This window comes from Pezoporus occidentalis, unplaced genomic scaffold, assembly GCF_034315485.1.
Source record: "Pezoporus occidentalis ecotype Australia unplaced genomic scaffold, CSIRO_AGI_Poc_V1 ctg58, whole genome shotgun sequence".
Classification (NCBI taxonomy): domain Eukaryota; kingdom Metazoa; phylum Chordata; class Aves; order Psittaciformes; family Psittacidae; genus Pezoporus; species Pezoporus occidentalis.
The window spans coordinates 955,712-971,724 of record NW_026915921.1 but is presented as its reverse complement, the minus strand read 5'-3'; the positions used below and the strand labels follow the sequence as shown (position 1 = coordinate 971,724).

At 45.3% G+C, this 16,013-nt stretch overlaps 1 protein-coding gene and 1 long non-coding RNA gene across 2 annotated transcripts; one reads left to right on the top strand and one right to left on the bottom strand.

Annotated features, from left to right (window-relative positions):
- Positions 1–386: 386 nt before the first annotated feature.
- On the bottom strand, positions 387–10,935 carry NICOL1 (NELL2 interacting cell ontogeny regulator 1). The gene is made up of 4 exons (XM_062638653.1): positions 10,793–10,935; positions 10,470–10,627; positions 4,994–5,082; positions 387–527 (listed from the first exon to the last, which is right to left on the bottom strand). The coding sequence occupies exons 2-4, from the start codon at positions 10,591–10,593 to the stop codon at positions 462–464; spliced, it is 279 nt and encodes a 92-aa protein (XP_062494637.1). The 5' UTR covers positions 10,594–10,627; positions 10,793–10,935; the 3' UTR covers positions 387–461.
- A 136-nt stretch (positions 10,936–11,071) lies between these two features.
- On the top strand, positions 11,072–12,873 carry LOC134174075 (uncharacterized). The gene is made up of 2 exons (XR_009968486.1): positions 11,072–11,518; positions 12,179–12,873. It is a non-coding gene; the product is annotated as an uncharacterized LOC134174075 (long non-coding RNA).
- Positions 12,874–16,013: the final 3,140 nt, after the last annotated feature.

Sequence of the window (16,013 nt, the reverse complement as noted above, 5' to 3'; positions counted from 1 at the left end):
ACAACTGTTAATTTCTAAATAGAGCCATGACTGCTTGTTTGTAAATGTTTGTAGATGTTCCTTTCCATGTTAGGGATACATTCTATGACAAATACATAAAAGAGTTTGATTCCACTGACTTTCACGGATCTATGGCAATTCACATGCACTGAGCGGTTGGCCTGAGAGTCCAAGGATGATTTTGGGCTTGAAATATGAGAAAAGCGAGGTGCTATCCTTGCATGAAACCCATGAGTGAGACTTTGGCACTGTTTCTTCCATTGTCATTTGAGCAGATGCAATATCGCACACGGTAATGATAAAACACATCAAAGCAAAAATGATCTAACAGCTGTACCTGTTGGGATAAAAGTCATTTTCCTTGCAGTGTGGCACAAGTTGCACTCTGTGTCTTCCTGTAATCTATTGAACAGCATTTTAAAAACTAGTAAGTGTTCATTGGCCAAATCTCAGTGGTCAATTCAGTGTATTGCAGGAAAGCAGTCGCACAGGCCTCTCTTTTCTGCTCTCAGGAGGAGGGTTTCTGCCTGCAAAAAACCACATGAAACCAAAGAAAGGAATATATCACTTTCAAAGACTGTATAATTGATGATTCCTAATCCCTCTGCACAGCTGTAGCCAAGGTGCTTTGCCGAGTGAAAAATCATAGTTATTAGTGCTGGTTCCCATCCAGAAAAAGTGATGAAATAAGGATACTCAGCACCAAGATGCATGGAGAGTATTTTTACAGTTTAAATGTTTCCATTTTCACAGTTCACTTCTAGGGAGGAGGCTGTCAGAATTATTAAAGTGTCCTTTATAAATGCTGAGAAAAATTCCACTTTCAACTGCACTGCTGTTAATTCCTTTGCCGTGATTGATGGCCTTCTGTTGAGGGTGTCTTTAGTACTGCAGAGCATAGCTGCAGCATACAGCATGTGCTGAGGAGCCAGTTGTGCTCTCAGTTACACTGCTGTCTCTCTAGAATAACTCTGGTTCAATTCAGCTGTCAGTTTAACCTAGTTGTCTGCAACTCATCATCTCTCAGGGCAGATCTAGACTTGAGTTTGTGGCTCTTCTCTTTAACCTGAGTTAATTTACTGAGAATTGCCTTCTTATCAACTCCACTTGGAGCCATGCCCCCAGAACTCCATCAAAAGCTTAAAAGCCATTCTCTATATGCATCATGTAAAATTACTTGCTCTTGGTTTTGGAACACTTTAGTGGAAAAGCATTTCCAAGCTTTATTCCTCTGTTTTCAGGGAAAAAAAAAAAAAACAGACTTCAGATCCTCAAAGATATTTAAGTATAATTTATTTAATTGTGATCAAATAACTTGAAACTTCTGTGGGTCCTGGCCTCATGTTTTGAGAAACAAAGGCTGAATTTTGCAAATAGCACCATCATTTCAGAAACTGAGTCTCCTGTAAGGCTCAAAATACAATTGTTGGTGCAAGAAACTCACATTAGCAAGTGCAGTTGAGACTGAAGAGAAACTTCTTCCTGAGCATATCTTGTGGTTTTCACCCTGTGGTCTGTGGTCCCTTAAGCACCTTGTAGGCTGACTTTGAAGAGCTTTTTGAGGGAGTAAAAAATGTTATCAGGCTTAAATGAACCATGAATGGGTTTCCCATCTGCACTGGGAAAAAAACACTGCAGTTTGAAAACCACTTGTTAACAAATTAACTCAAACTCTGTGAAATAACAAGATCTTCAGCCTGCTGGTGCTCCCCTGACATGGCACCTCCTTTCCAAAGGACTCACTTTCCAAAGGAGTGGATGGGCACTTCTTCATGGGGACCTGCTCCACCAAGCTCTGCCTTGCTTGGCCACCAGTACCTCTGTCCCCCATCAGTTCCCATTCTCTACTACTCATTTCTTGTTCTCAGACTGCAGGCTTTTGCAGGGAGAGGCTGATTCAGAACTGCTTTTGCCTCCCCTCCACAGCACTCTATCTTTTTCAACTCAAACTTTTGACATTTACTTTCTCATTAAGGAGGACTTGTTCACTTTCCTTGTCTGCTTTCACTTATCAGCTTAGTGCAGTGGCAGGCGTTATTAAGCACTGCTTCTCACTTGTACAATGAAATCTCGGATGAGTGAACGCTCTCATTGTTGGGAACCCAGTAGAAATCACAGAATCATCTTAACATCAAACAGGCTTATTGGATTTCACTGTAATGCCAACAAGCTGTCACTGTCAGCACAAACCCTGCCTGGGTGTCACTCATGGCTATGGGGTGCTGGTCGATGAGAAAATGAACATGAGCCGGCTTCAGTGTGCGCTTGCAGCCCAGAAAGCCAACTGTATCCTGGGCTGCATCAAAAGGAGCGTGACCAGCAGGTCAAAGGAGGTGATCCTGCCCCTTTGCTCTCGTGAGACCTCACCTGGAGTATTGTGTGCAGTTCTGGTGTCCTCAACATAAAAAGGACATGGAACTGTTGGAACAAGTCCAGAGGAGGCCACGAGGATGCTCAGGGGACTGGAGCACCTCCTGTATGAAGACAGGCTGAGAACATTGGGGCTGTTCAGCCTGGAGAAGAGAAGGCTGCGTGGAGACCTCAGAGCAGCTTCCACTATCTGAAGGGGGCCTATAGGGATGCTGAGGAGGGACTCTTCATTGGGGACTGTAGTGATAGGACAAGGGGTAATGGTTTAAAACTGTAACAGGGGAAGTTTAGATTGGATCTAAGGAAGAAGTTCTTTCCTGTTAGGGTGGTGAGGCACTGGAATGGGTTGCCCAGGGAGGTTGTGAATGCTCCATCCCTGGCAGTGTTCAAGACCAGGTTGGACAAAGCCTTGGGTGAGATGGTTTAGTGTGAGGTGTCCCTGCGCATGGCAGGGAGTTGGAACTGGGTGATTTTAAGGTCATTTCCAACCCTAAGTATTCTATGATTCTATTTACAGGCAGGAAGAGCAGCTCTGAGAGCACTCAATTGTAAACTGAAGGACTATGAAAGAGAAGCATCAATTACAAAAGCTAATTGCAGCCCTACTGTTATTGGCTTAGGAAGTTCCTGATAGGAGCAGTCCTGCTTGGGGCTTGCTCTTGTAGCAACAACTCTCAAAGCTCAGGAGCTGTTGAATGAAGTTATTTGTGTGTAAAACTTGTGTAGTTGTCACCATGAGCCAAGCACCAGCTGTTGAGTAAGGATATGGAGTCTCTACTTTTCAGAGGACAGAAGGCCACAGTGTGCCATCTGTAGGGCCTTGGCCACTGCATTTCACTTTAGTATCTCTACATCATTCAGTAATTTGTATTTAACTAAAGCATCTCTTCCAGAAAGGCCTTTAGAGTCCCAGTCCAAAAGGAAAAGGTGCACAATAATATACTTTACTGGTAGTATTGAATTCTGACTGTTGTCAAAGGGTGGGTGATGTTGTAGCTAACTGGTTATGTTTGGTTTGGTGACGCACTGTTCCTGTGCCCCTTGTTCTGTAATACTGAGAGCTCTCTGAAACAGTGCCTGTCGAGGTCCTCACAGAGACAGAAGCTCCAGAACCAGCTTCTCCCTTTACATTCTGCCTCACCTCTTACAAGACAGCTTTGTTCTCTGATGGACTGTATTCTCTGCTCTTCAAATAGCCAAAACAGATACACCTGAATAGGTCTGTAAGTGGGATTAAGGAATTGTGCTGCCTCCTTTGTATTCAAAAAAGTCTTTCCAATGCAGCTTAGGTGGAAATTTAGTACCTCCTCCAACTTCCCATGTGAAGCCTGGTGAAGAACCAACACAGCTGTGATTGACTGCACATGGTCTTGCTATGTCCTCTATAGGTACAAAACATTTCACTGAACCTAATCCAAACAGGTAAAACCCTGTTATGCACCAGAGCAGCCCAGCACAGCTGCTGGAGTTAAGGCCTCACTATTCACACCCCACTGCTTAAGAGTTATTTAGTATTATGCTAGCGCATGGGAAACCTTTGCAATGTAACCCGTACTGCACTCAGAGCTCAGTCCTAATCAGTTTGCTGTTGATAGCTCATGAAAGCTAAAGACATTCCAGCCTTAGAGTGTAGGGATCTACCTGATTGCCCAAGGTCACAAGAAACCAAAGGCAAAGCAACATAATTGCCCTTCTGTGTTATAGTTCGAGATATGTAATTGATTTATATCTCTTTGGTTGACTCCACTGTGAATGACAATTTGAGTGGAGCGTGCCTTTAGAGGAGCAAGAAGCCCTTCTCACCTACCAACAGGGATGGCACTGGTCAAAGGCACTGAGCAGGCACCCAAGAACTGGGAGATGAAGCTGTGAACTGATTTCATGTACCACAAGTTGCTTTACTGTCATGTGCCAGTGTTAAGGGAGCTGTTAGGGAAGGAAAGGTAGGACAAGACATACATGGGGGGCTTTACTAGAGGTGAGAGACCTCCTGCCTCTTGCAAACTTCAGACAGCATGGAAACCACTGTGGTAAGTCCTACCCCAGTCAGTGTTTGTGCATATGCATGAACCCACATAAATATGCATTGCTAAAATCAGGGCATTTAACACACCCTCATGGTTTGTTCATTGGGACCTCTGCAGCGCAAGACTGATGTGAAGTTGTAAAATGTCCTGTGTGCTGTGATAACACCTGAGCAAATATTGATCCATGAGCAAGAAATACAGGCACATCCCTTTCCTCTCTGCCTGCCCTGCCTGCCACTATCTTGGTCTCCTATTCACTTTCTGCTTGTGAACAGTCACTCCAAAGCTGGGAAGCAGTGCTGTGGGGTAAAGAGCAAATCAACTTTCTTGTTCTTCTCTCCTTCATACATCTTTCCTTCTCTATTTGATGCAGGGACTGTCTGGGCTGACTCTTTCAGCCTGTTATGCAAGAAGTCAGACCAGATGATCTTTAAGGAACCTCTCAAACCTGTGAAAAATAATCTGTACTTGGTACAATCCTATTTGCTGAAATGGAAGTGAGTCAGCAGAGATGTCACATCTGCTGTACACAGACAGGCAGACCTGGCCACTTGGAGATAAAGGCTAAGGAAAAGCATTTCTATAGAAACACAAACCCGTGTGTCTAGGTTATACGCCGTCTTCTTTAAGTCCTGCAACGCCCTCTGCATGAACTCAAATGCATGGCAGTCAACACAGGGACGACCTGGAAAAAGGAAGAGAATACATCATAGTCACAGCACAGAATCTGGAGTGTAGCAGTACAGAGGGGGAATACTTAAAGACCATGTAATGACAAGAGAAATCCCATTTCACCAGGCACCCACACCCGCACATCTACAACGTTAAGGCTGCCTGTGGACAGGGCTGTGTGTACCCTTGTGCAAATGTGTGAGGACTGGCAAAAACACAACAGCATTTTGTTGTGTGGGAGTTTGTGAACATAACCCAGGCTTGATCCTGCCCAGTGTTGTGTGGTCTCAGGCCCCAGCATCTCCCCTTAAGACTGGAATCATCACCCTCCTCAGATGTGTTAAATCTCAACTGATACCCTGAAAACAGCAGTTTGCAGGGGTTCAGGAATCAGAGAGGCAGGTCTGCTTCTACAGGAGCTCTTACAGAGCAACTTGGCAAGGGACAGTGCCAGATCTGTATTTGCTTCCTTTCACCTGCTGCTGTATTTTCTCTCTGCCAGAAATGCAAAGCATCCCACTGGCTCTGCAGCTGGTGCCAGTGTGTGTGCACAGAGGGCAGTGCAGCGAAAAGGCAGAGGAGGAGACGAAGAGGGGGGTCTTGACAGTGACTACAATGGCTCACTTCTGGAGCTGGGCATTTCTGCCCTGCCAGGACTCACCCTGCACTGATCTCAGGCCCTTTTGTTCACTCTCTAATAGAGTTTCCTGGGCTGTCCTCCTTGGAGGAGGGTCCTTCTGCAGACATAGCTCTGCCTGTGTCAGGTCAGAACCCCTGCCTGCTGGGAGCTCTGCAGTGGGAGAGCTCATTCCTCCAATCCAGGATGGGATGCAGCAGCAGCACAGAGAAGCAGCACCACTGGCAGGAGGTTGGAACTGGATGATCTTGAGGTCCTTTCCAACGCAAACCATTCTATGACTCTATGAGAGAACAGATGTACCTGGGAGGAGGTGACAAGCAGTTGGGGAGGTGGCTGCCTGTAAACTTCCACCCATGCAGCCCTACAGAGCATACACCCGCTCAGTACTTAGGGGACGGAACTAGGGCAGGGCTGATGTCTCAAGCATCTTGCACTAGAGCAACATGAATGCAGTTCCCCAAATAAAATAGGGACAATGCCCCACTACCTGGAAAGCCTATAGTTACCGTCAGACTTCTGCAGGCAGAGCTGCCCAAGTCTTGGCTCTAAGATGGGTTTTAAACTATACTAGCCAGAATCTTACAGTACCCCATAGCAGATACTTAAGGAAGATACAAGAATAAGCCTCTAGCAATGTCCTTCTAGCCTACCCAGAGGCTGGAGGATATCCTGTGCCTGGCTGGTGTTTCTATATTTGATAAGCCCTCCACAAATTTTTCTCACATTAATTTGCCCTGTGGCTTCCTGAATCCATGTAAACTTTTGGCATCTTCAGCATCCTGTGGCAATGAGTTCCACAGCTGAGCTATTCAGTGAGTGAACAAAATAACATTCCTGTCCGCTCCGAGGTTGACATCTGCTGCTTTCATTTCCTGCCTCTCATTTTTGCAGTGGAAGGGACAGTTCTTAAATATTCACCATCTTTGTCCTACTTATGACTTTCCTGCTCTCCATCACTCCCTGCCTTGGTGCCTTCTTTGCAGACACAAGCGCTGGGCTGCTGAACTGGCCTTAATCTTCCACCCTGGGGAGACCCCTCTTAGCTGGACTTAATCTCCCTTCATGCTCACAGTATTTTCAGTAGGATGCTCGTGGACATTTCCTCAATGTAATGATGCCTAAGGGTCTGTTTAGGTTTTAAACACATCTAAATCTGTGCTGTTGCCAATAGGAGCAATCCCACCCTGCTTTCTGCCCTTTGCTATGTGTTCTCACACTTTCCCTTGCTCACAGCAGGACTGACCATGCAGCTGCTGGTGCATCAGTTGCACTGATGTTTTCTCTTCAGATAAGATCCTGATCTCCAAGTTCTGGGGCCAGAACAAGAAATAGGACAAGGGCAGGAGGCCTGGTTACAGGGAGCAGAAGGGCAGAGGTTGCACAGGCTTACATCAGCTTAAAGCAATCATGAAACCAAACCTTAAGTCACATCCTAGCAAAGTACAACAGAGTGCTATTAATTCCTTGCTGACAGCTGAGAACAGACTATCATTCATAGAGAGACTTAACAGGTTTGTGGATTAACATAATGAGAATTATCAAGAGTCAGCTATAATTCTTTAAATGGGTCCTGTCAGCATGAAGACTGTATGTGTCTTTGTGTGTTTGGAAGAAGTGAGGGAGGAGAGCTTAAAATATGCTTCTTGGCTTCTTGTTGGTGACAAACTGGAACTGAAAACACTGTGGAAGTCTAATTTACTTTCCCTTGCATGTACATGGTGTTTAGTCTTTGTGCTTCATGCACCTTGGCTAATGAAAACAGACTGACCAGCTTCTGTTCTTCCAGTTCCACATTTGAGCTTTCACAGTGAGTGATCCGGGCTATAAATGCAATGGGAGGTTGGGGAAATGACTTCTTTTTTTTTCCAGTGCATTGAACTGAGCTTTAAAGAAGATGATCTGCAAACATGAGTAACATCACTTCATACTCCAACAGCCTTGCGCATATGCGAAGTGCTGTGTATGCAGCATAGGAACATGATTAATCATAGCTAATTAGCATTATTCATGAAGAGCTGGGTCTGGCTTGCAGGCTGGCAGAAAGTGTGCCAAGTGGAGAGCAGGTGATGGTACCCCAAGCCAGATACTGGTGTCACACGCATGGCAGGATCTGTCTGCACTGCTAAGAAGGACTGTGACTCACTGTCATGCTTCTCTCCTGTGCCTCCTGCACCTCCCACACTCACACGAGAGCACTTCTGTCCCTCTCCTGCTCGTGGGGCTGTAGGAGGGACACATTTCTCCCACCAAGTGGGAGACAAAGGCTGTAGTGTTGTGTGGTCCATGAGGGATTGTTCCTCCTAAAGGCAAGTTCCCAGTCCCATGTTGCACATCTGGCAACAGATATAATCATGGAGCATCACACTGGGCTGCCCTGCAGAAGGACACTTAGTATGGTTCATGAACATCATCTATCCCCGTCAAGAATGTATACTAGAGCTCTTTTTATTCACTTGTGTCATTTGGGATCCCACAACCACCAGTCTACCTGGGCTGACAGTATGGATTTCAGTGCCAGCAATAGGGAATGTGCTCCAGTAGCACTGCCCCCAAAATGAGTCACTGCCCAGGAGGATCAACTCCCTGATGAGAAATACCCAGTGCAGCTGACATCAAGCAGGAAAAGATCCAGGAATGTCTGTACTAGATCACATCAAAGGTCTGCCTGGCCCACTGCCCTGTCTCCCATGAGTGGCATCTTTTGTACTGCATTAGATGTGTCTAGGAGCATTCCCAAGCTTTGAGAGCAGCTGGCATGGGATCTCTGGAACAGTAAATTGTGTCTTTCAGACAGGGAGTTGGCCTCTTGTCATGGACAAAAGGGTGCCAGGGACCATCCTAGCAGGTTACTAGTACAGACATCCCCATGACAGGGAACATCACTGGGGACTGGTTATGGACATGACCTTTGTGGTTGGCAATGGATGCAAATGAAAAAGGATAAGAACAGGACAAGATGTATCCCCAAAGACCCTCTCAGGCCTGAGGAATATGCTGAGGCAGCTCCTGAGCCAAAAGGACTGCTGCTGTATCTAACAGCCATTTCTAAGTTTTTTTTTCCTGGAATTTTCCCAATCAGTTCTGCAAACTTCCAGCATTCAGAGTGTCCCAAGGGAGGAGTTCCACAGGTTAACTATGAGGAACAGCCCCAGTAGGCAAAGGATGGTACCTGAAGCACTCAGCAGTTATGCAGCACTCTCTCAACAAGTGGCTCATTAGGAGCATCCTGAATTCCTTGTTGTTTTAAACTCTGTCCCTGCAGCAGCACAGAACAATTTACAATTCATGACCAGCTGACAGTCTTCCTCCTGGCCTGGCCTCAGTCATAAATACTGTTACGTACTCATAGCGATGCTACCAGCCTCTGTACTCAGGACAGAGCAGCACATCTCTGCAGATACTGGCCACAGAAACATTCTGCCCTTCATCCCTCACTCTCACATGCAGGAGTAAGACAAGGCAAGGCATCTTCCTCAAGAGCTCTTCAGGGGACTTGGCGGCCTGGCCAGAGGACATCAAAGAGATAACTCCTTGAGACTGGGGTCAGACTGGCCAAGAGTTCTGCTCTACAGGTAAAATGGGAGTTCGCACTGCGCAAGCAGAACAAGGAACCACTATAAGCTTCTTCCCCAAAATCTCCTCTGCTAACACAGGCACACAAAGGCACATATAATTTCTTTTTCAACCATGATTTTCTCCTTGAGGAGACAGAGAGGAATACTTGTTATAAAAGTTATTAAAATCAATCAATGCCCAGAAAACAGACCACAACAGATCACAGAATAGAGATGAGCCTGGTTTAGATCAAAACTTAGGACTTACAGAAAGAAGAGAGTGTGATAAAGGAGGGAATCAACATGTAAGTCCAGAGACAAATACTCATAGGTGTATTTGAAAGCTGGTAATGGAATTATAGGAGAATAAAATGCAATGACTAAATCAGGTCTTGCATTAAATGCTTTGGTAGCCAGGTATACAAAGCAAGCATGACTAAGAACTAGAGGTTGGTTTGTATGCAATTACCTTCCTATGTTTTATCTCTCCCAGAGGATATGTTAAGTTTCCAATGAGTGGCTACTTCCCACTTCCTGTCACCAAAACACCCTGAGAACATTGACTCCATCCCCTCATATCTTTGAATTATTGCCTCATTTTGGAGCTGAGAAAGTTTAACTAGAGACTTGCTCAAAATGACAGAGGAAGCTGATACAGAGCTGTGATCCCAACCCAGGAGCTCCCTGGCGATCGATGCATTGCAAGTAACTGTCTGGGTAAACTCCCCCTCTGTCAATCTGTAGTAGTCGCAAGAAAGTTGAACTTGACCTATTGTTCCAGCCAAATATGAAAATAAGCGAAGTAATGTCCTAGGAGAAATAAACACAAGTTTTCTTCTAATGCTATCCCGACTAGCGAGGACATTACATGTATTGTGGCAAATCAGGAAGCGAAACTCTCTCTAGAAGCAGATCTAACAGACCTACAACCAAAGAGCTTTGAAAACAAGCTCCACTTAAATTTACAGTATGCAGTTAGCATCTTTTCCTATATAGCTACTAATCCTTTGTTTGCTTGTTGTTTTTATAAGCACTGTTGTCGGGTGCTTTGCTGACACGTTACAAATGCATCATTACTCCCTCTCTAACCAGGCAATGCAGCGTCCCCCTGGAACTCAAGGTCTGTGCGGCTGCTGCGGGCTAAGTGGAGGGAAGCACGCAGGACACTGGGCAGCAGGAGGGCACGAGTGCACGGCAGGTACGTACTTTCTGCAGGAATGACACTCCCGGAGTCCTGGCTGGCCCCCACAAGGCTCACACTTAGCAGGGCAACCACCGAGATGACCGGGATGGCCACACGCGTCACGCTCCAGGCAGACGGCAGCGCCATGGCTCTCAGCAGTAATTCCAGCTATCTTCCCTGCCTGGAACGAGGAGAAACAGTGAAACTCAGCAGTTTGCTCCCCACAAAGGAGAGGATGAGATGCGGTAAGCTCAGACCCGCACGCACACACAAAACCGCACGCACACATCACTGCAGCCGCACGCCACGGGCTCGGATGCACCCCAAGGACCGGATTGCCAAGTACCTGATCTTTCTCTTCACCTGTGTGTCAGACCCTGGGAGCAGCTGAAGCGAGGAGGAGAGGCTCCAGCACCACTCTGAGCATGCGTCCCCTCCGCACCCCCTCTTCCCTGATTAGGGTCATTGCCATGGAGATTTGCTATAGCAACACTGAAAAATTGGAGCTGCCAAGAGGAGAAGATTTAAAGAGACCACAGTGCCTCTGCTGTACTCCTCCTCTGCCTCTGCTCCTCAAAGGCCATGTCCTCTCAAACACTGGCTGCTGCCCATGAGGGTCTTAGGCAATTTTTATGTTGCTTTTGCTCCCAAAGGGACTGTGCTGAAACACCCAGCTTCCATCCCTTGCTTTAGCTACAACTCGCTCAGAATGAGGTTTTTCTTTCCAGGAGGTTTCAAAACAGATGAAAACTCAGACGTTTGCTTGGAAAAATGAAGATGCAGGGCCTGCCGATGGCACCCTGCACTCTGGGGAACACTTCATTAGCAGCTTCATTTAACTGCACTGAACACGGAGCCTGGGGGAAAACAGCAACATTGGCACAGGACCCAGCCAGGAGTATGGATCCTGTGCAGCTTCACACTAGGTAACCATGATAACAGCCCAGCCAAAACCCACGCACCGCACAAGTTTGAGGATGCTCGCTTCAAGCTCAGCTCTTGGTATGGGATTCTGCTAATAGGCTGTGTCCTGCCGAAGCTCAAGCACGAGCCCTCCTGGATAGGGATCTCTGTAAGTATTTAGAAAGAGGAGGTGATACCTTTTGCAAAAGAGAGAGAAATGCTCTCAACACCTGTTTGCCCCAGAGCATGGTTAAAGACTCCTCTTGCTATGTATCTGTCCCATTCGTGGCTCACGGGAACACTGCCTCCTCTCAGGAGGGAGCAGGCTCCATCCAGCCTTCCTGGTCTGTACAGAATAATTAACCTGCTAGGCTGCTTCTATTTGACTTGTTCCTATGGCTTCCTTAGAATTACCTCTTACATCCCCCATTGCGATGCTTATGCTTCTGGGCCACGCTTGTTTAAAAGTTGTCTCAAAGAACTCCAGGCACTTGAACCACTGGCAAAGTGGTATTACTTTATTCAAGCCATAGAGGACTTTGCAGGGGGACAGCCCAGAGCTGTGGAAGCAGTTCCTGCAAGAATGAGACACACTGAGCAAATTCTTAGCCCAAAGTGCAACTGAAACTCTGCTTTCCTTGTGTGGAAGGTCCTAATAAAGACCCCCAGTCAATGGGGTCTTCATAAGGTGACTCAGGGCACACATGCGCACCAAAATGGCTCCACTGACTTTATGAGAAGTTGAGACTCTTAAGCCAAGCTCCGAAGTTGGGCGCTCAAAGTGAGGTTGTGTTGTTGGCCCAGTTTAACATTGTTCATCTCTTCACAGGTCCCAGATGCCTGTAAAAGGAGCAGCTCCTCAAGAACCAGGATATAATGGAACAGCATTGTACAGTTTTACTCACCTAGGTCTGGTCACATAGTCTGGCCCTGATCTGTAGCTTTAAATAACACCAAATGGAAATTCTGGCACAAAATCCAATCCTTATATTTCCATTCACCCTGGCATATGTGTTTCTTGCACATACCCTCATTATGGTCCCACCATACTTTTCATACAGGAGCTTCAAGTAAAGGATAGAAAGGAATTGCCTGCAGATGCAATAACCTTTGATAAGGTGAAAAGCACTGTTTGTTCTAATATTTTTTCAAGATATCAATATATTCTTTTTTTTTAAACTGTAACTTTTTTGTAAAATATATTTCATCATTGCTTGGTGCTTTCAGTAGGTAGAACAGCAGTACAATCCACAGTGAGAGAAGGAATCTGGCATCTCAAGCAGGAAGGGTAACCATAAAAGTAAGCAGAGGTGTTACCCATCTTAAACAACTGCAGAAAGTATAAAAGGGGATCAGAGATCTTGGGAAAACTGTAAAAGAAAGAGAAATGAAGGTCCTGAAATATGTCATTCCCAGCATGCCAAGACTCCAAGGATGCCTACATATATCTTGTTATTAGGGTCTGTATACCACAGCAAAGTTTTGCATGGTTGTGTATGCATCCAATAAAGTTTGCCTGTGAGAGGCTGGATTGTCTTTGTCTTGGTTTCTGACTGCTCAATCACCCAATGTCCAGAATTAACAGTGTGATAACACCAAAGCAGTCCTTGCTGAATAGCACCACTCCCACCCAGACAGTACAACAGCACGGAACCTGCTCCCACTTGTGACAGTGGGGGGATCTGCAGTAGGGCACTCTCTATTCACCATCTAATGAGGTGGAAGGTGTCATTTCTGTGTTACAGCACATTACTTTAGCCTTTTTTTTACTTGCTGGGTGCCAACATGAAACAATCAAGACATTGCACTTGCAGAGCTGGGCCAGGTTTTGTGTCAAATTACATGGTCTTTAAGAAGCATAAGAAAAGTCTCCAGTTCCTGTTGCTAACAGAACTGCGTGGTCCAAGATGGAGTTCTCAGTGCACAGGGAAGAGGAGCCAGTCTGGGTGGAAAAATTCTATAAATCTGTGTTGTTCTATCACCTCCAGCAGTGCTGAAGAAGACAGAAGCATGAAGCACTTGCATCTCTTGCTTTCTATTACATCCACTGTCGCCTACCACTATGACTAAGGGATACCAGTACTAAATTTGCTTTGAAGGATGAGAAAATTCCAAGGGATTCATAGGGGTCCATTCCTGGCTGAAGAATGTCACAGTGAATCCCAGAGGGCTTTTGGCAATACATATACTTAATTTTTCTACAGAGAATCCATGCCTAATTGTGAATTGCTAACAAAAGAAGAGTTTCCTCCAAAATAGTCAGAAACATTAAGCTATTTCTTGGGAAAATGATGAGTATGGAGAGATATCTGGTAGCTCGCTCTTATTGATGCCTATGTGTTACAGGTATTGAAGGTTACATCTTTGCAGTGGAGGAAGAAAATGCATATACCTCGCTAAAATCACTAACATTAAAGGTCTGAGTTAAATACGTGTGCATAAAAGGAAGGTGCAGGCAAAAGTTCTAATTTTAGAACTCTATTATTATAGTCATGGATACATATGGCAAATAGGGTGGTTAATCCCAGCCTAATATGAAGTGCTAAATCATTGCCTGCTAACATGGCCAGAAGCCCTTTGTTAAACTCAAACAGAAAAAGAAAGCACAGAGACAGAAGAATCTGTGCCTGGTTACTATTACTTGAATAATAGAATGGCAAGAGAACACAGGCACAACCCCAGAAAGGCCAAGAAGCAAAACCAGATGCAAATAGTGAGAAACATGAAAAATAGCAAGAAAGCATTCCTTGAACACACAGGCACTAAGGAAGACAAAAAAACAAGTGAAGAGTTTGGTCTCTGTTCAGCAGACAGGGAAAGTTAATCAGGTTGATGCCTAGAAAGTGATACAGGACTTACCAACCAAAACCAGGTGAACTCATGAGCAGGAGGCAAGCACAACTAACACCAGTGAACATGTCTTAGGTAAATTTGCCCTGGTTACATATGCCTGTAGGTGTGTGCAAAGTCACTTTTCTGTGTTTCAATCTGCCTACAGCTCTCTTTTTACTCAGGGCTATCACTAGACCTACCTCAGGACATCTAAATAAGAAACTAAAGCAACCACCATCAGCAATTATTGCTGAGAGCTCAGGGAAGATGTGAGTTATACCAGCCCTGGAAAAGGTTAAATGCAGTGACTATCTTTAAAAGGAGGAAGAGGAACTGGAAAATAACACAGAGCAGTTTATGGTCAATCCCTGAGAATGTTTTAGAAGCAGTGATCCCACCAAGTTTCTAACTACTTGGAAAACAAGAACTGGAGTTGCACATAAGAGCTGCTTGCCAAGAATCAAGTCAAACCAGTTAAGTTTCCTTCTGTGACATGGTAACAGGCCTTGAAGGTAGGGAAAGCCAAATTTAATCACCTTCAGGAAGATTTGGCTCCATCCCTGGCAGGGGTGTTGGAACTGGATGATCTTAAGGTCCTTTCCAACCCAAACCCTTCCATGATTCTATGATTCTATGATTTCTATTGCTGTATCACACAGCATTGTCAGAAACAGCTAAGGAAACTGCTCTGAGGCCAGCAGAACCAGCTGGGTCACTGCTGAGAGTTAGCAATGGGTCACTGTCCCCATGGAAAGATCTATCACATTGGGATTGCAGAGACCCACTTAGTTCAAGTTATTTAATTATTCAGCATTTCATTAGTCAGCTGGATAATGAATAAGCAAACTGTTTAAGAAGAAACATCAGCCTGGTGGTTCTAAGCAATGCTGGGGGAGAGGATTAGAATTGTAAATCATGCAGACAAGTTGGAAAAAGGGTCTAAAAACAGAATACAGTTTTATAAGGATGAGAACAAGGTGCTACACTTCATCAGGAGTCATCAACAGCTCGTATTTGGAATGAGGAACAGCAGGTTAAGTGGCACTTCTGTGGTGGAGCTAGGGAGTCATGAGTTGGAATCAGTCTACAATGATCTGTCGCTGCCAAAAAAGGGCAATTATACTGGATATACAAAATGAAGCGCAAGAGCTTAGACTGCCTTCAGCAGCAGGGCTGAGCTGTAGAACTGCATCTGGTCTGGTCAATGCAATGCTAGGTACTGGCAGAGACACCAAGAGCAGCAGAAATAAGCAGAGGTGTAATTGCATCAAGGAGGCACCACCAAAGCCCCTGGAAAACTTCTTAATGATAGGAAGAGCGTGGGGACAGATTATCTCTGGAAGACAGGGGGATATTTAAGCCTGTAAGTATAAATTAGGCATCATTAGGAATGGCATTGGGATAGGTGGCCCTGCATAAAGACAAGGGATGGGCTGCATGATTTCTTATGCATACCTCCTAGTTTCTTGTGATTCTACAATTACAAGAATCATTTTGCTTTCCAGGCAGCCACTTCCTAGTTCTTGGTGCTGTAATTCCAACATAAACACAGACACCCCTGGGACAAATACATTGCCCTCGGGCAGCATCTGAAATCCAGGCTAACTATTTCTCCTTCCTCAGTTATCAGGGCAAAGGCAACGTTTTTTCTGGTCTAAGCAAGTATGATGGCTAGAGAACATTGCCATTTTAGGATGGGTCACTGATAAAGCAATTCAGAGACATTTGGCTGCAGGGCAGATGACAGGGCCCACACCTTCTTAATCCTCCTTTAAATACTTATTTCACAGCCCCGCAGATGGATTGAGAGGTGAGAGGTTGGTGCGCTGCAG